General features: G+C 40.0%; 1 protein-coding gene across 1 annotated transcript in view; it reads left to right on the top strand.

Annotated features, from left to right (window-relative positions):
* VWF (von Willebrand factor) overlaps positions 1 to 19,853 on the top strand; it is a 146,115-nt gene that overhangs the window by 47,183 nt on the left and 79,079 nt on the right. The window contains exons 16-21 of the mRNA XM_069863499.1: positions 1,695 to 1,935; positions 2,761 to 2,855; positions 3,969 to 4,129; positions 10,902 to 11,005; positions 15,130 to 15,268; positions 16,892 to 17,026. Coding sequence (XP_069719600.1) covers positions 1,695 to 1,935; positions 2,761 to 2,855; positions 3,969 to 4,129; positions 10,902 to 11,005; positions 15,130 to 15,268; positions 16,892 to 17,026 — 875 coding nt within the window. The remainder of the gene's footprint in view (positions 1 to 1,694; positions 1,936 to 2,760; positions 2,856 to 3,968; positions 4,130 to 10,901; positions 11,006 to 15,129; positions 15,269 to 16,891; positions 17,027 to 19,853) is intronic.

The following is a 19,853-nucleotide window of genomic DNA, read 5'->3' as shown; positions in this document are numbered from 1 at the left end:
TTTCCGTTCACAAACAGCAGGTCCAGGAGGGCACCTTCCATTGTCGGTTTGCTCACCAGTTGTGCGAGGAAGTTGTCTTCCATGCACTCCAGGAACCTCCTGGACTGCTTCCTTTCTGCTGTATTGTACTTCCAGCAGATATCTGGAAGATTGAAATCACCTACAAGAACAAGAGGCATCAATCTAGAGACTATCCCCAGCTGTTTATAGAGGAGCTCATCAGCTGCTTCTTCTTGGCTGGGTGGTGTGTAACAGACTCCCATCACAAAATCTGCCTTCTTTTGGGCTCCTTTGTTTTTAACCCACAGGCTCTCGATCTCCTCATCACCACAATCCAGCTCAATGGTATCCCAGTCCTTTCTTACATAGAGGGCTACCATGCCTCCTGTTCCGCCTGAAGAGTTTGTACCCCACCATGGCTGCACTCCAGTTATACGAGTCATCCCACCATGATTCTGTGATGGCAATGACATCATAGCCTCCTTGCCCTATGACAGTAATTATTCATTTCAGAAGAAGTTTGTGAAGGGAAATGTTAGACATTGGCTAGCACGTGGGCCTTGCTTTGTTAGCCTCGGTATCAGTTCAGCCCAGACAGTAGCTGTGTGACGCTGCAGGGCTGTAACCTTTGTATAGTTTTTCTTTTACTGCCATTGCTGCTGCAGTTTCCAGGGGTGTGTGCTCTTAGAAGAGAGGGTAGGGATTATCAGATCATTCTGAGGCCTGACAAGGGGAAGACTTCTCTCTGTAACCCCTTGATCTTGGTTTTAGCATAGTACAAATATGCCAATTTGTATTTGCAGCAGCTACTTCTCCCCACACCACTCAGCATCCTCCCTCACCACCTTACAACTCAGGCCGTTTGATTTCAAACGTTGCTGCAAAGGGCAGGTTTTGTAAATCCTGGTTATCAGGAAGCTTATTAAAAGCCCTTGATAATACTAGCTTATTTTCTCGACTCGTGAAATGCGTTGTCATAGCTGCCACCTAGTGCCGGTGTTGATGTATGCCAAGGAGGTTGCCTCAAAATCGGCGCTGAAGAGTGAAGTGTCAGTTTTATAAACAAAGAAGGCAAAGCGGCTCCAAAGGCCACAATTAAGTCTCCATAAAAATGAATTCATCATCAAAAATCATTAGTACCCAAGGTTTGGCTCTGAGATCACTAAAGGACTTAATTATTTGCACCTGTTTCACAAATTACTGAGAGCTTCTGAGCTGTGAGACTTAAAACTGTTGCATCACCAGCTTATCATGGGAGAAATCTACATTTCTACTGATTTTGACAAAATTTTCCCTAACCAGGTTGCATAGGAAAAGAAGTGTGAATGTGTACATGATGCTTGTAAAGCTCCTAACTTGTAGATCCAAGTAATAACAGAGGCTGGAAACAACCTGTGTTTTTCATTCTGGATGAAACGTTGTGGATGGATTTCCTTGGCAGGGTTGCAGTCCAAACCTGACATTCATTGTGAACTGCATGTAATAAGGTTTTGCTTGTGTATAGATAAGCAGTGCCTTAATCTTTACTGGTGCTGCAGAGTTAAGGAGAGGCAGTGTAATACAGGCCTCCATCAATGAGTAAATTAAATAATAATAATAAATAATCGTAGCTTCTCAGTCTGATTTAGGCAGCTTTTCTTTTAAATAGCTTTGGATCAAATGCCAGTCTCACTTTTGTGTGTATCGTTCAACAGCAATGACCTGTCCTGAAGGTCAAGTGTACCAGCAGTGTGGGACGCTGTGCAACCAGACCTGCAGATCTCTGTCCTACCCGGATGAGGACTGTGATGAACAATGTGTAGAAGGCTGCTACTGTCATCCTGGACACTACCTGGATGAACATGAGAAATGCGTGCCGAAGTCCCACTGCTCTTGTTACTACGATGGTGAGATCTTCCAGCCGGAAGACGTCTTTTCGGATCATTACACCATGTGGTAAGTGCAGCGTTCATAACTCATCTCTACATGCTGTGACTCAGAAATTTTTGGATAGCCTGAGTGGTTAACTGGTTCAGTTCCTCAGTTCCTTTAGCTCCACTGAAACCAGTTGAAAAAAGGGCAAGATTTTGCCATTAACAACCCAAAAGATGAGTTTTGCTGTTGCGTCTGTATATCCATATAATTTCAAATGCCATCTTAGAAAACAAATCTAAACCCTCCTGTTCCATGAACAGTTCCTGCCAGTTTGAAATGGAGTTTAACTACTGATGACAGCTACTCTGAAGGCTTTCAAAATGTCACTTTAATGTACTGCATTATAGTTCTTAAATTTTAAAACCTAATTACCTCTATCAAAGTTACAAATAATAAGAAGGATTTCTAATTGTTAAATTGAGTAGCCATGCACTGAGAGTAGGAATATAATTGCTGGGTGACTGCTGGTAAGCCCAGTTTTGGGAACACTGTCTTCTCCTTTTCTCTGCTACCACGGAAGTTGTAAGCTCCAGGAACTAAGTGGTCCCTTACCTCTCTCCACAGCTGATGTGACTATTATCTTGCCCAGCTTTATGCCAGTGCAGAATCATTGCATTCGGCAGGACAGGGATAGCATACAGCTGGTTTACCACATTAGTATATCCTGCAGCTTCTTAAGGTTTGCCTTAAGGTTGAGAAGCACAGTGAATGGAAGCAACAGATCAGCCACGAGGAGATGTACTTTTGGTACTCTGACAAGTTCTTGGTGGGCCTGCCTGAAAACAACAACATGAGTAAAAACTAGATGTCCCTTTGTTAAATATATTCTCTATTTGTTTTTCTTAGCTATTGTGAAAATGGTTTCATGCACTGCAGCATGAGCAGAGTTCCTGGTGCCTTCCTCCCAGATGTTTTCACTGATGAGAGGCCATCTGCCAGAAGTTAGTAAGATTTTTTTAAAAAGTAATGGTTTTCTTTTTTACAAGATAGAAACAAAATTTTTTTATGGGAGGGTACAGTGCTCATTGGGTCCCGCTTCTCAAAGTTATGGTTAACTGTTGCAGTCTCTGTTTAGCTGAAGAGGTTATGGGGTCCCTTGGTGGAAATCTGAGACCCTCGGTTGTTCTATGGGGATCACACAACATCAGTAATGAGCCAGCTTTATGCATCCTGCTTCTGACTAGCAGGCTGCAAGTTCTCCTTTCTGCTGCAGATGAAGCTTTTGTGGCTTCAAGGTTAGAGTGCTGCCAGGCACTGAGCATGCCCTCCATCCATAAAACCTCCAGGAGACGGACAAGTGCCTTGCAGAGCTAGGCATTGCATTGCAGCACAGAGTATCAGTATTCTAGGATTCTTTGAGGCTCCCTACTGATACATGGATAGAGCTTACAGGATTCTGATAGGAGAGGAATTCTTGGTAGACCACCAGTAACAGTGTCAATGATTGGCTTTCAGGTGAAGCCTTATAGGTGTATATCACACCAAACTCTTGCTGTAATGTTAGTAAGGCAATTATCCTGATGTAAGTGTGTTCAGTCTTTCAAAATCTCAGAGCACATTTGAAGTAATAACCTAGCACTTTATGGAAATTCTGATCTTCTTGTGAACCTGAGTTATTATCACCCATGTAATTACACTCTGTGCTGGAAGTGAGTCTAAATACAGTAATACATGGTGCTGTTGCTTCTCAGAACGTGGATTTTGTGCTGAAGTTGGTAGTGTACATTGCCTAAAGGTTGAAATATGTTTGACACTAAAGTGGGCTTGTAGCTCAACTTCAATTTGGAATTTAACCCTTGTGCATCTCCTTTTGCTTCCGTGTTAGTATACATGCTTTTATAATATTTTATAATATAATATCCTAAGTGAGATAATTTCATTGAGAAATGAGGACTATTACTTTTACAATGTCATGCATAATGCTGTAATGGCATCGCTCCATTCTATATCCTAAATTATTTTTCTAATAAAAATGTTGATCCATCCTTTAGGAAAATAGTGTGCTAACAATATGTGAGTTCTAATTGCAATTTTTGTAAACTTAATTTTTAAAGTAAAAAGGAGCTTGACATGCAGATCACCCATGGAAAGATTTGTCTGTCCTGAAAACAACCCAAGAGCTGAAGGGTTGGAGTGTGCCAAGACTTGCCAGAATTATGACTTAGAGTGCATCAGCCATGGCTGCATATCTGGATGCCTCTGTCCAAAAGGCATGGTAAGCATGCTCCTCTTTGTTTTCTTGCCTTCATTTTTTTCCTACCAATAGTCTTGTGAATTGGAAACAGGTGGTTGTAAAGTATTGACTCTGCCAAATTATGGCTGGTTTAAAATATATATATATTAGTATATCTGCCTGGGAGATGAAATTTAGTATGTAATAATAATTGATAATCAAAAAGCCAAAACCCACTTTTTTCAAGACCAATGTATGTCTTCCTTCAACTCTCCTCTCAAATTTAAAATGCTGCAACGCAGGAAATCTAGAAATGCAAAAGATAACTTATTTTTTTAGTCTTTTAAACCTTCTCAAGGTTCATGCTTAGATTGATATGCACTTGGCATAGATTATTAGCAAATAATGTTATGGGTTATTACTTCTAGGATTGAAATGCATGCTTATGTCTAGGGTTATGGTCTAATGCAGTGACTTCATCTGCTAGCTTAAATTTGATTTAAAAACAGATTAACTTTTCCTGGAAACACATCTTCATGTTTCTCCCTTAAAATTCCTTCCATTTTCTTACTAAAACCAACCAAACAAAACAGAATTCTCATGAAAGTATTTTCTAGCATAATATTCATGTATTTTTTTAACTCTGCTACCATATTTTGCTGAAAAATGCACATTTATTTTTGTAGGCAAAATTTCAGGCTTGTGAAGTATCCTGTAGGTCTGAAGAAAAAAATACAGGATATAATTTCATGGCATTCATATTTACATTGAGCAAACTTTCACCACAATTTTAAAACAAGTGTTTCTTTTTTTCACATTTCAGTTTTAAAATGTTTTCCCTTTTAGAGAAGAATATGATATATGTTATATTATTATCTAATAATTACATAATAATTATGTAATATATAATATTATCTAATATTATATTAATATCCTAAATAGTAGTGTCATAAGTAAACTCTCAAAAATTGTGTACTTGTAAGGTTACAAGAGCTCCAACGTGAATGGGTGCTTCCCTGTACATAACAATCAGATCCCTTTAAATTGGTGAAGCAGGTTGAGGTTTGATTTCAGTTCCAGGGTATGGTAATATTACAGTTTAGAGGTAATAATGGAAAACAAATTATGATAGCTACTCAACAGAAAAAGTAAAAAAAGCAGGGGACATCTTATGCCTCTCCCCCATCTCCCTAGAATCTAATTCCTTGTAATTAGCTTTCATGTTTAGTATAGAATTTCACATTCATTTTCAGTCGGTTGGAACTACCATTCAAACAGTTGTATCATAAAACTCTTTCCAGGAGAAAGCAGTCTTTGGCATTCTGGAATTGGAATCACAGAATCATAAGGTTGGAAAAGGCCTTTGAGATCATCACCTCAAATCATACCTGTTCACTGCTAAATCATGTCCCCAAGGAGCTCATCTACCCACCTTTTAAACCTCTCCAAGGATGGTGACACAATCACCTCCCTGGGCAGCCTCTGCCAGTGCTTGATAACCCTTTCTGTGAAGACATTTTTCCTAATGTCTCGTCTAAACTTCCACGGATGTAGCTTAAGGACATTCTCTCTTGTCCTATCACAGAGACGTGAAACATGAATTCAACAAGGTGATTTGTCAGTTTTTGGGTAGAAGAATTGGCCCAGCATTTATTTTTAAAACTAATAAACTCTTTGGCCACTAGATGACACTGTGGTTCAATCTTTCAGTGAAATCAATCTATAATTGCTTGTTCTCATTGGCTTCCAGTCTGGCAGGGAATAAAACCGGGGAGATTTGTGTATCTTAAAGCCACACTGGGAGAAGCCAGCGTGTAGACAGTTTTGTTGCAAGTATGGCTGTGCACAGGCAGGATGAAGTGTGGTACTTTCGTTATGTGGGTGCCCTTTGCTGTGTATTAGATCCCTGGCTTGTGGCTCCACAGGATCTGCCAGCTTGTTATCAAAGATCAGTTTCCTCCTCATCACCAGTAGGTACCTAACCAGGATGAGTTGGGGAAGTTTTTTCCTTATTTCTGCATTTTGCAATGTGATCTCAGTATCAGTTGGCAAAGATGAAAGGATTTGGAGGGGTGACCAGGTTCTCCTTTCCATCCTTCCTCTCTCTTCCTTAAAGGCTCAAGGCACACTGAGGAGAAGTGCTACAAAGCCTGTGCTTTCCAGATTTATACCAAGAAAGCCGATCAATAAATGGACTGGAAAGAACTATTTCTTTTACCAGTTAGTCTCCCTTACTGATGTTCTGTAAGCCTGCTTTAATTTATAAGCACTCAAGGAGGTGAGCTACTGTTTGTAGGAATGTCTGTGGGAAGTAACAGATTAGTGAACATTTATGGGAATATATGTTTGCACATTTACTGAAGATTATTTTTCATTTGCAGTACAGTAGCATATAAAAATTATGAATGGTATTGGATAGCTTATTAGTAAAAAAAAATCTTTCTTCTCTAAAATTGTTCATAACATCAGGAAATACAGTTAAAGATATGCAGTTTATGTAAACAATTCTCCAGCAAAATTTGCAAGTATATATAGCAGTTAATATGTAATTAAATGCAATATTATCACCACATATATAAGAATATGTTTCCAGTTCAGTTAACTAACAGTGTTAAACAGAAGAATCCATAGTCCAAAAGCTGTATACACAAATAACTTACTGATTTTGATTTATATATCTGAAAAATAATTAAAAAGAAATAAATTAAGGATTGTTCATTAACTTGACGCTGATGTTGGCTCAATTTGAATTGGAAAACTTGCTGGGGTAAGAAATTGCCAATCAATTGATTATTTCCCATATGCAGACAAAGAAAATGCAGACAAAACCTAGTTTTCCAGTTCATCTTGACTTAATATTTTACATGGTTTTAGTTTCTTGAAAATAAAAATGTTCAATATGTCATGAAAAGTGATTCTTCTTGTTTCTGTCTTTGATCATCTGGAGAGTGGGAAATTCTCCATACTTGTCACCCTTCTGCAGAGCAGAAAAGATAAATCTTAACATGTGTGCAGAAATGTGGGGAACAAATATGCTTTCTCAGATTAGTTTACTGCACTCTGGGATTTTCCCATTGGAACATATTAATAAACATACAAATGGAGTGTTAACCACCTTTCTGGGGATAAAGAGGAACAGAAGAGTCGGAAAGCACAAAATCCAGACACTCCAAAACAGGAAAATTAATTTCTTTCAATTTCCAACAACTGAAGAAAAATTAAGGTTTAAAATTGAAATGAAGCATTTTATTGTATTCTGGCTGGTGAAATAAAACTGTTTCTAAAACTATGACATGTTAGTGGAAAAAAGAAGAAAAAATATCTAAACGTTTTAATCAGAAAAGTTTAGGTTTTATTCTTCCAGATGATTGTCAGCAGAAACTTAATAGAGTGCTGGTTTAATTTTCTTGCTAGCTCTGTTGTATGTTGTTCAGAGTGGGTTTGTCCTATGTACCAACATGAATCAGTGTTCACAAGGAGGTGGGTACCAGCTTTCTGGTATGTGCCACTGCCCAAGGGTATTTCATAAAGTGAACATAGGAAGCGTACATTTAACATAAGAAAGGAAAGAGTAAAACCACACATGTTGAGTGGTGTGTCCTAACAGTCCTAACATGTTCGTGACTTGCCTTTGTCTGCACAGAAATGGTGACAGGCTTTTTCAATTAAAATGTATCAGCTACTCGGTTCTAATCTGATCCACTTCCTTTACTTAATCCCTTACTTCTTTATACCTTTGGCTGGCTTCTGCTGAAGCCCTCAGGTGTATCAGGAGGAACAGGGTGAAAACCCGAGCTTCTCTTGACAGTGAGAGACTCACAAAAATTGTGTTGACCAGAAGAGATTCAGCATCATCAAGGCAGAGTTTAGGGCAGAAGAATTTGAAAGGTTCTGGCATGTGTAATATTGTCCTTCCTTTTGCAAGATTGCTCAAGGCTTGACAATTATTAAGACCATTATAGCAAGGAAATGATGGACATTGCTATTATATCCCCAAGTAGGTGGTAGCTTCATCAGCTAGTCAACCACCTGTAATCCCATGAACATACTCTCCAGGGCATCATCATACGGTATAAAGTGGTACCAACAGCAGTTATTCTCACTACAGTCATGTGTTTTTTTTTTTCTTGTGGTTGCTTCCCCAACATCCATGCCTCTCACCACCTCGTGTACTCAGGACTATTAGATATCCTGTATTAAATGCTATCTATTGATGGACTGAGAGACTTACACAGAACAGTTTGAATTATGCCACTATCCCAGTGGTACCACATGGTACTGTGCTCAACAGACTTGTACTGTATTATGGCGTTGGGCTGCCAGATGTACCAGCTTTTGGATGTTATGTCAATATGAGTAGTAGGTTGTGTGTTACTATTAACAAAATCATTGCCCATTGTGTTTTGCAGAAAATAAAAAAATTAGTCTTCTGGTCAAAGTCCTCTTTGGGTATTTATGTCCAGCTTTGTAAATCTCACCCACCCATTCTGCAGTGTTCAGACAAGGTGGTCTTCCGTCTTTATTAGTGGGTTAACAATTGCTGCACTATAGTTTGATTGTGGCCATATGTTTGTGATGGAGATATTAATAACAGTTTACTCAGTTTTTAGAATTGGGATGGTAGGCTGTGATTACCTTAATGCTGATGTGTGAGGGAGCAAGTAGGTCCTAATCCACCTTTTACTAACCACACACCTAATCTCAATTATTTTATCCAGAGGCTAGTCCTCAAGTCTATGGTGACCTGTATTGCTGAACATTGCAGAAAAATTCAGAAATGTAGCCATGAGAGTGAAGTCATATATTGTTTTTTTTCTGAATGCTGGAAGGAAGGAAGGAGGGTAGGAAGGAAGGAAGATAGTTCCCTGTGGCAGTTCTAGGTCCCCATGGGAAAAGGCAGAGCAATTCTACTTTATTAACCTGGCGTTCAGACTACATTGATCTCATCGGCCCATATTCAATAGTAAAAAAGAAACTATTTTAATGATTTTACAGAAAGAGTTTAAAGTGGGAAGGTGTTATTTTATGACTTTTGAATGAGAAGGAGGGGAAGTGCTATCTATGTCAGTGTTCTGTGAAGCACAAGCCAAACCTATCGCTGGCTTTGCAGAACCACATCAAAATGAAAAAACAGCATAGCCACCCCTGGTTTTGATTGATTCTCTAAAACTGACTGTCTTCAAAATGGAAAGGGAGTAATCACAGAAAAAAAAAAGAGAAAAGGAATGTAAAAATGTCTAATGGCATTACTTTATCCTTTGGTTTTGAGTTTTGGTTGTTTGGTTTTTTTTGTTATACCAAAGGAAATTATGATCTGTAGGGTAAAAATGAAAAGGAGAAAAACATAGAACAAACATAAGGACCTATTTCCCAGCTACAGTGCTTGTGAGAGTGGAATAATGTCTCAAATGGACTAATATTTATCCTGCCTTCTGGGGAATAAGTGGGCATTTGAAAGAAAATGAGACACTACTGGAATTTTCAAAGATGAGTATCATAGAATCATAGAATCACAGAATCATAGAATAACCAGGCTGGAAGAGACCCACCGGATCATCGAGTCCAACCCTTCCTATCAAACACTAAACCATGCCCCTTAGCACCTCATCCACCCGTGCCTTAAACACCTCCAGGGAAGGTGAATCAACCACCTCCCTGGGCAGCCTGTTCCAGTGCCCAATTACCCTTTCAGTGAAGAATTTTTTCCTAATGTCCAGCCTAAATCTCCCCTGGTGGAGCTTGAGGCCATTCCCTCTTGTCCTGTCCCCTGTCACTTGGGAGAAGAGGCCAGCACCCTCCTCTCTACAACCTCCTTTCAGGTAGTTATAGACAGCAATGAGGTAGACAGGGCTTCGGCTTTTCTGGTGGGAGGGTTGCCAGTGACAACCAAATTTCATTTGCACTTGATTTGTTCTGGCACTGTGGTTCCTTATCTCCTCCTCAGTGGTCATATTTCAGTTGTTAGCCCAGCTGAGCACTGTAGCTGACTGCTTTTCTAGAATGACGTCTAGTCTGTTGTGTGTGAGAGGCATGTGCTGTTCACCTGCTCTCCACACTCAGCTTAGCTGAATAGTTTCAGTCAAATTGAAATTTCTCATCATGAAGTTCTTCTGTAATTTAATTTATTCTACCAGCAGCTTCAGCTGGTGTTCTGCCCCTGAAAGAAGACTATGATACACATACACTGCTTCAATACAGGATGGGGGTTGATGTGACTGAGAACAGCCCTGCAGAGAAGGGCTTGGGGGTGCCAGTTGATGAGAAGCTCAACATGAGCCATCAATGGAGCTGTTGGAATGGGCCCTGAGGAGGGCTACAAGAATGATCAGAGGGCTGGAGCAACTCTCATATGAGGGCGGGCTGAGAGAGTTGGGCTTGTTCAGTCTGGAGAAGAGAAGGCTCCAAGGAGACCTTATAGTGACCTTCCAGTACCTGAAGGGGGGCCTACAAGAAAGCTGAGGAAGGACTTTTTGCAAAGGCATGTAGTGATAGGACTAGGGGCAATGGCTACAAACTGGAGAGGGGCAGACTTGGACTAGACATAAGGTGGAATTTCTTCACAATGATGGTGGTGAGGCACTGGCCCACATTGCCCAGGGAAGCTGTGGCTACACCATCCCTGGAGGTGTTCAATGCCAGGTTGGATGGGGCCTTGATCTGGTGGGAGGTGTCCCTGCCCATGGCAGAAGGGTTGGAACTGGATGATCTTTAAGGTCCCTTCCAACCCAAACTGTTCAATAATTCTATATTTATGTTAATATTAGCAATATTGATAGCATCAGTTTAGCATGCTGATAAACTGTGTTTTGCTTAGGTGCGACATGAAAACAAGTGTGTTACTCCTGAGAGATGTCCGTGTTTTCACAACGGAAGAGAATATGCCAAGGGAGAGACAGTGACCAATGACTGTAACACCTGGTGAGACACTGCAACTGCAATTTTCTGGGTTTTTTTTCTAGGGCACAAAACATATTTATAAATAATCTGAAATGTTGTTTGCTTAACAGATCTCTTCTATATAAAGCTAGGTTTTTCAGTGCAATACTGCACAAATTGCACAAACCTGCATCTTCCCTTCAGAAGTTGCATAAGGACCAGCATATCAGGCAAAACTGTACCTTATGCCTTGCAGATAGGTAGTCCATGTGTCTACTTGGGTCCTCCATAACCACTAGCTTGTGGATATGCTCCTTGACCTTGCACAACAAAATGACAATACAGGAGATCCCCTGGAGTGGGCGGAGTGGAGCCTGCATTTTGTTGCTAGGCTCTGCTGTCATGCTTCCTTTTTTTTTTTGCTGTCTGCCCCTTTAAATCTGTCCTTTTCATCCAGGAGCATGCATCAGCAGAGATGGTGTGATATGCCAGTTATAACACGAGAAGAGCTTTTCAGGAAAATGTTAAAATTGACCTCATATCTCAAATGAGTGCTCAGTCCGTTGATGTCTTTTGTTTTTTAAAAAAAGAGAAAGAAAAGAGGGAGTTGGTTATAACTTATTAGAAGAGAAGAGTGAGTGGCTGATGTCTTTCACCCACGTCCATTTGCAGCTACATATGATATTATGAATCATATATTACCATTGGTCTGGGGAAAAAGTAGATCTGAAGGGGGGAGGGGGGAGGAGAAATTGATATTTCTATATAGATACATATACTGTAACTTGCTTACATTGCATCAAGGTAAAAGGGACTAAGCTTGAAAACAGACACAATGAAAATTTTATTGAAACAAGAACACTAAAGTTCTAAACTCATAGGTGATTTTGTGAAATTTTCAAGATGCTTCACGACAACCATGTACAGTCTTTTTATCTTTGGTCATTTTTATAGTCTTCAATCTTAAAATAGTTATAACCATGTTGCTTCATTCTTGTAACTGCCCTTTTGTTTCTGGGATTACCATTGTAAGTGACATTTACTCCAATACATAAATTTTTCTTCAGTATCAGGATCAAGAAAATGTTAGAAATCATGCTTTTTTCTCATTGATAAAAAATTCTTCCTCTCATTTTAGGTATTTTTCTTGAATGTGAAAATAAAATTGGAAATAAGGTCCTTTCAAAAATGTCACTAAAGCTTTTTTGAACTATGTGACTATACGAATGTTCTCACCAAATATCAAGTCAAATGTCATTTAGAAAGTGATATAGGAAATTACGACTGCTTTGAGAATGAATAAGAATCGAGACTTTGTATCTTCTTTTTCTTTTGCTTTTGCTTTTTGTACTGCTGTTGCAGGAGTTCTCATTCTCACTTGTTCCTAGCCAGATGTGAACACCTGCAGATGCAATATATGAGCCAGAGGTGTCAGATTTGGCATTTACGTTCAACTTGACATATGGGAGACCCTAATTCATGAACAACGGAATGTCTCCAAGTCTAAGCTAGCGGCAAAACTTTTGTTATGCTATGTATTGGGAATTCATTTTAGAGCTCAGTGAATATTTTGGAATAACATTTATGAAGCAGTACACAGCAGAAATTTGCTAATCTGAATTTTGCTACACCACATACTTTATAATCTGTCCATGCACATATATACAAAATCTTGATCTTGCTTTACCTATTACCAGAAATTTAGTAGCAGAGGGTGGAATAGGTTTGATTTTACTGAAATGTCATTCTTTGAAGAAAGTGTGTTGTACGATATTTATTCTAATGTGAAGTATTATCAAGATTAAGTAATGCTTATGCTTTGGGTAAGGAATTACTAGAGAACTGGGTTCAGTACCCAGTTTTAGATTAGTTAGCAATTTGATCTTGGGAAAGTACTTTGGGTTTTTTATCCCTGAGTTTTAGATCTGTAAAGCAGGGATAGAATTCCTCTTTCCCTGCCCATATAAAGCTTGATTAGAAAATCCCTGGGGTAGTGATGGTGTCCATCTGCATTCATACAGCATTTAGTAGGTGAATGTTTCTCCAATATCAAGCAAGATGTTTCTTATTAGATTATTAAATTATTAAATTATTATTAGATTGTTAGATATGGAGTCAGATGCAATTCTAGCTCCACAAAATTAATAGCAAACAAAAAGGTGAACAGATTAAATGCTTCATGACTGTGGTTTTTGTTTTGTTTTGTTTAGTCTCTTGCTAGTTAGCAAATGCATTTATTTCACTGATCAAAAGCCTGTGGATACCAAGGAAAGATCCCCTTTCATACCTGCAACTTCTGTAGCAAGGCTTGTAGTTCTCCAGGATATCACTGGAAAAGGGCAAGAGGACTGTGTGGATGCTCTAAAATCCCTTCTTACTTTTTTTTCTTAATTTCCCAGTTTCCCTCATTTCAGCATGAAGATGCTTCTATTTATCTCCTTGAGCCTTATTTATAAGGGTACCATGTGAGAGTTATTATTAAGAGTTATTGTGTATTGTAGTAATGAAAGAATACAAACATTCATGGAAACTCAGATATCTAATAATAATTGATGTTGAGTATGGCTTATTTGGTATCATCATGAAGACTAGGAGCCCTACTACTTTCCTTCTGTCTGTTACGCTGGTAGAATTACAATGAAACCAATGTACCAGAGAACTGTCTCTCTTTGTATTTTGAATATCTGCTCAGAAGATGGTCACCATGTGTGGGGTTTTTGTGTATTATGTTCTGATATATTAAAACAAACCAAAACACAAAACAACAACAAAAAAACCTGAAAGACAAAAAGAATACAAAAGAAGGAGTGAGAAAAAAAATAGAACTCTGTCCCTTTCATCAAGGCGTCACTGGTTTTGTACAATAAAAACGATGCAGTATAGCTGCTACTGCAATGCAGGTATAATGATACTAAGACCTTAATCCTGTGTATGGTTGCTTTTCAGAATTGCCTTCCACTTGAAAAAAGGCAGCATCTTGTTTTGCTCAGCATGGCAGGATGTTTCTGTTGTTTTTTCCTTGCACATTCTGTGCTTGTGAGAAAGTCTAGAGGTGCCCTCGACAGCATCACTTGCAAGCTATACAGGCAGGGAACCACTGGTTTATTGCCTTTCATGATCAGGAGCCTTCTCTCATCTTGTCACATCTTCTGTCTTATAAGTTGAGATTTAGCTTGGAGTTCTGTTTTTGGGTTGCCAAACTTGCATTCTCTTGTAGGGCAGATGTGCTGTTTCAATCACCACAGGAAGCCTCAGGGGACAGTATCACAACATAGGACATTCCTCAGTGTAAATCAGTAAATCAGTAAATCCTTTAGCCTCAGGTGGCTATTAATTTTACTACTATTTTGGCTTTCAATGAGGAAAAGCATACATTACTGCAAATAAAATCAGGGTTGCTGATATTATACTTCGTATTTAACCTGTAATGGTCCTTAGAGGGTAATAAAACTGTTTCTTTTAAGAGGGTACTCTGAGCAGAGCAGCATATCCAAAATAAAATACTAATAGTATTTATGAAATAATAGGCTCTGTCCAGGCCTCTTTTTACAAAAAAAGAGGTTCAAAAGGCACATACTCTACATGGAGCTTGTATGAAAAAGGGAAACGTATTCTTTATTCACTTATCATGTTAATGCATCATTTGGATTTAAATATCCAATGTTAACTTATGCTAGTTTATGTTAATGAGAGTTTTTTATCTGGTGCATAGTAAGGTAAGGTAGTCATTGAAGTCTGTCTAGGGAAGGATTCTGGCAGCCCAAGCATAGAGTTCTCTGAGAAAGTTTTGAAGGCCAAACACAGAGAAAATCTGCTGGCGACATACCTGAGGATGGACAGCAGCACAGACACCTGCAGAGGTTCCACACAGATCAGAGGTTGATGTCTGGGTTAAGACACACAGGGAAACTGCAGTAGGTTACTACCAAACACACAGTTTGATCTGCGGTAGATTACTCCCTGACCCAAGCCCAGGAAAAAGAGCAGAACAAGGCAAAATAGTAGCATATCACCACTTCTGTGTCTTTTGGAGAGTCTTTGTATCATGGGCTCCTGGAGGCAGTAAATTCTGCTCTTTACTTTGCCTAAAGCACCTTGCATACTCTTGCTTATTAGGTACATGGGAAATAATGATAAGTGTTGCTGACTTGTTTTCATTGTTACAGTGTGTGCCGTGGTCGAAAGTGGGAATGCAGCAAAAATATATGTGATGGCACCTGCACTGTTATTGGTACAGCTCATTATTTGACATTTGATGGATTAAAATACAGATTTCCAGGAAACTGTCAATATGTTTTAGTTCAGGTAAGACTGTGTCAAATGCCAAAGCTATTTGATAATATACAAGGTGTTTTACATCAGGAGAGAAGCCCAAAGTTTGGATAAATTACAGTAAAATGTTCTTAATTCCTAAGCCAGATGTATGTATGGTGCAAAAGAGACAAGCTTATTAATGACTTCAAAGCTGCCTTGAGAACTTTAAACATTGTGTTGTGTTCTGCAGAAATGAGTTAGGTTGTAATGTGCCTCACTGGCAGTCATAAACCTTATGATTGCTGCATGGTATAGAAAGGAGCTGCCTGAATCTCATGTCTCACCAGGAACTGTAGATAACCATAAATCAATCTCTCCTCATTCTCCCCTAGACTCTCTATCCTGTAACAATGGCTGAGTGAGATAAAAAGTACTTAGTGAACCTTCTCTAATTGTGTCCAGAGTACAGACACTGATCATTCACTTTGGCAAAGTCACTGTCCTGTTCCATGCACCAGACTCTTCGGAGTACATCGACAATATCCAATTTCTTCACAGCAAAGAGAGGAGATGGATAAAGGCATAGCACACTAATATCGACATTTGATTTGTGGGAGCAGACAGAAATATAGAGTTAAATAAAATTAATGCTCATTTACAGGTGCAAATCATTGTGTATTTAAAAAGGGTTGTGCAAAAGAAGGATTTATCTGAAAATTTGGTCTAACTTAAGATGGATCCAATTCTAAGTGATAATTCTAGAGCTACAAAGTAATGTTTCTTGGATGGAATACTATTTTCTGCACAAACTCTTTCCATGAAGCACATTAGTCCTTGCAGTTCTTGGGCAGGAAAGGTTGCCCAACCTGTCTCTGGCTTGGTCTTTGAAATATGCTCCCACCTTCATGCCACATGGATTACCTTAGAGGAATGATTATTCCAACACTAGTGAGAACTCACTGTAAAGGTCTTATGGACAGTAAGTATACAGTAGTAATAAACTACTTAAAATGAGAATGAAATCTATTTGCTTCTGATGACAAACACAGAGAACTAAACACAGAATCTTTGTCACAAAATATGTATACTGGAAATAAAATCCTAAAGCTAAAGGGCCTGATAGTTACAAGTCATCACATAAATGTAGTACTAACTCTCCATGCATCTCAGAAAAAAAACTGACTTAAAAAAAATCCATTCATTAAACTACATGACTTCTTCCCAAGAAATACCTTGATGTTGTAATGATTATTCACATACAGACTGGAAAACATGAGCTTCAAACGTTTTGCTCAAGACTGTGCAGCAAATTTCTTTCTAGCCCTTCTTACTAACCTTCTAAATTTATTGTTTTATTTTGTCATGAAAGGTGCAATCTTGTTTTTACTGTTAAATCCATTCATCTATCTCCCTGCCAAAGAACACCCTGCAAAACATGCATGTATGGGTGTAACTGGCAGTGTCACCCTCATTCTTTAAAGGAAGTACCACATAAATATCAATGCTAAGGATGAAATAAATTAATATGGGAACAGTTGGCATGCCAACATGTGTATATCCTGCTTGCCACAGATTATGCAGGATATTGTTTAAGACTTCCTTTTCTCCATAGATTGGTATGTGTTTTTCAAATGTTCCACATGAATGACTCATTCATTTATTTTCATTTGATAGGATTTCTGCAAGGATAACAGTGGAACCTTCCGGATACTAATTTCAAATGAAGGCTGTAGCTTCACTGGAGAAAAGTGCACCAAAAGGATTGTCATTCTCTATGGAAGTGGGGAAATAGAGTTGTTTAATGGAAATGTATGTACACTTCTCCTCTTTTTCTTTCTCTTTCTTTGGGGAAAGGAATTGCAGGTTATTTAATGAGATGGGACATGAATGACCCCACGTTCACTGGTTCTTGATCATAAAATGAAGAGATAAGCAGGATTGTAGCTAACCATTTTGCTCCCAGGCGTATAATGCAATTTTGGCATTTCTGCTTGATGCCAACAGATTTTTTTTCAGATAATAATATCTAAGACGTCTATTTCAAGCAAGGTTAACTGTAAGGAAGATCTAAGAAATGACTGTCCCATGACTAGTAAAACATCAGACCTAATTTAGCTGTCTGAAGGACTGAGGACACTGGAAAAAGAAAGAAGTCATGGCTGAAACAAGTTGATACTACAGAAGCAAATATCGCTATCCTTTCCCCTGTGAAATTGTCAGATGGAAAACCCAGATGACTGGAATTCTTCTTACCCCACCCCTATCCTATGAACAAACACTAAAGAACTGACCGAGAATCACTTCCAGCTCTCGTGTCCTTTCAGTATAGGGAAACGAGGAAACAAGATTTCAGAAGGTTCAGCTCTTTGTCCTGAGCATTTAAGACTGTCTGTGTTTGAACATTTCAGAACTACAGAGGATTACAGTGTTTCAATTGCTCATTTTTCAGAAGTACTGTGCTCTGAACTAGCATCTGGACCAGAGAGTTGCAAAAATGTTCCCAGTGAAATGTGAAACCATTTTACACTTGCCTTGGTTTGGGTTAACAGACAAAGCTGTACCAGGTTTTGCATGGTATGCAAGTTGCTGCATGCCACTGATGATTGATGGGAAAATGTAAATCGTAGAGTCATAGAATCACCAGGTTGGGAAAGACCCATCAGATCATCGAGTCCAACCATTCCTGTCAAATACTAAACCATGCCCCTCAGCACCTCATCCACCTGTCCCTTAAACACCTCCAGGGAAGGTGACACAACCACCTCCCTGGGCAGCCTGTTCCAGTGCCAAAGACCCTTTCCATGAAAAAAATTTTCCTAATGTTCAGCCTGAACCTCCCCTGGTGGAGCTTGAGGCCATTCCCTCTTGTCCTGTCCCCTGTCACTTGGGAGAAGAGGCCAGCACCCTCCTCTCTACAACTTCCTTTCAGGTAGTTATAGAGAGCAATGAGGTCTCTCCTCAGCCTCCTCTTCTCCAAGCTAAACAACCCCAGCTCTCTCAGCCGTTCCTTGTAAGGCCTGTTCTCCAGCCCCTTTACCAGCTTCATTGCTCTTCTCTGGACTCACTCCAGAGCCTCAACATCCTTCTTGTGGTGAGGGGCCCAGAACTGAACACAGTATTCAAGGAGAGGTCTCACCAGTGCTGAGTACAGAGGGCAAATAACCTCCCTGGACCTTCTGGTCACGCCGTTTCTGATCCAAGCCAAGATGTCATTGGCCTTCTTGGCCACCTGGGCACACTGCTGGCTCATGTTCAGTCGGCTGTCAACCAACACCCCCAGGTCCCTTTCCTCCAGGCAGCTTTCCAGCCAGACTTCTCCTAGTCTGTAGCACTGCACAGGGTTGTTGTGCCCCAAGTGCAGGAGCTGGCATCTGGCATTGTTAAACCTCATGCCATTGGTCTCAGACCCAGTGGTCCAGCCTGTTCAGATCCCTTTGCAGAGCCTCGCTAACCTCCAGCAGATCCACGCTTCCACCCAGCTTAGTGTCATCCACAAACTTGCTAAGGGTGCACTCAATGCCTCCATCCTGGTCATTGATAATGACATTGAACAGGGCTGGACCCAGCACTGAGCCCTGGGGAACACCACTTGTAACTGGCCTCCATCTGGATTTAACACCATTTACCACCGCTCTCTGGGTCTGGCCATCCAACCAGTTTTCTACCCAGGAGAGTGTATGCCTGTCCAGTCTAGAGGTTGACAGTTTCCAAAGCAGAATGCTGTGAGAAACTGTGTCAAAGGCTTTACTGAAGTCCAGGAAGACCACATCCACAGCCTTTCCCTCATCCAGTAGGCAAGTCACTTTATCATAGAAGGTGATCAGGTTTGTTTGGCAGGACCTGCCTTTCATGAGCCCATGTTGACTGGGCCTGATCACCCGGTTCTCTTACATGTGCTTCATGATAGCACTGAAGATCACCTGTTCCATGACTTTCCCTGGCTCTGAGGTCAGACTGACAGGCCTGTAGTTCCCTGGATCCTCCCTGCGACCCTTCTTGTAGATGGGCACGACATCAGCCAGTGGAACTTCCCCAGTCTTCCAGGACTGTTTGAAGGTGATGGAAAGGGGTTTGGCAAGCACATCCGCCAGCTCCTTTAATACCCTTGGGTGGATCCCATCCAGCCCCATAGACTTGTGGGTACCTAGGTGGGCAAGCAAGTCTCTAACCGCCTCCTCTTGGATCATGGGAGCCTCATTTTGCTCCTCTAACTCCTGGGTTTGTAGACAGAGGGAACAACTTTCTTTACAACTAAAGACTGAGGCAAAGGCGGCATTAAGTACTTCAGCCTTTTCCTCATCCCCTGTCACAGTTGTTCCTTCTGCATCCAATAGGGACTGTATATTCTCCCTAGTCCTCCTTTTATTGTTAATATATGTATAGAAAGATTTTTTATTATCTTTCACAGACTTAGCCAATCTGATTTCTAGTTGGGCCTTAGCCCTCCTGATTTTTTCCCTGCACGATCTCACTTCCCTCCTGTAGTCCACTCAAGACGCCTGTCCCTTCTTCCAAAGCTCATAAATATTTCTCTTCTTTTTGATATCTCTCAAGATCTCCCTGCTCAACCAAGCTGTTTTTTATCCTGGCCGGCTCTTTTTCTGGTACATGGGGATGGCTTTCTCCTGAGCTGCTA

The sequence above is a fragment of the Phaenicophaeus curvirostris genome, chromosome 1 (genome assembly GCF_032191515.1).
Source record: "Phaenicophaeus curvirostris isolate KB17595 chromosome 1, BPBGC_Pcur_1.0, whole genome shotgun sequence".
Taxonomy (NCBI): domain Eukaryota; kingdom Metazoa; phylum Chordata; class Aves; order Cuculiformes; family Cuculidae; genus Phaenicophaeus; species Phaenicophaeus curvirostris.
The sequence above is the reverse complement of the archived record's forward strand: the minus strand, read 5'-3'. Positions and strand labels throughout refer to the sequence as shown.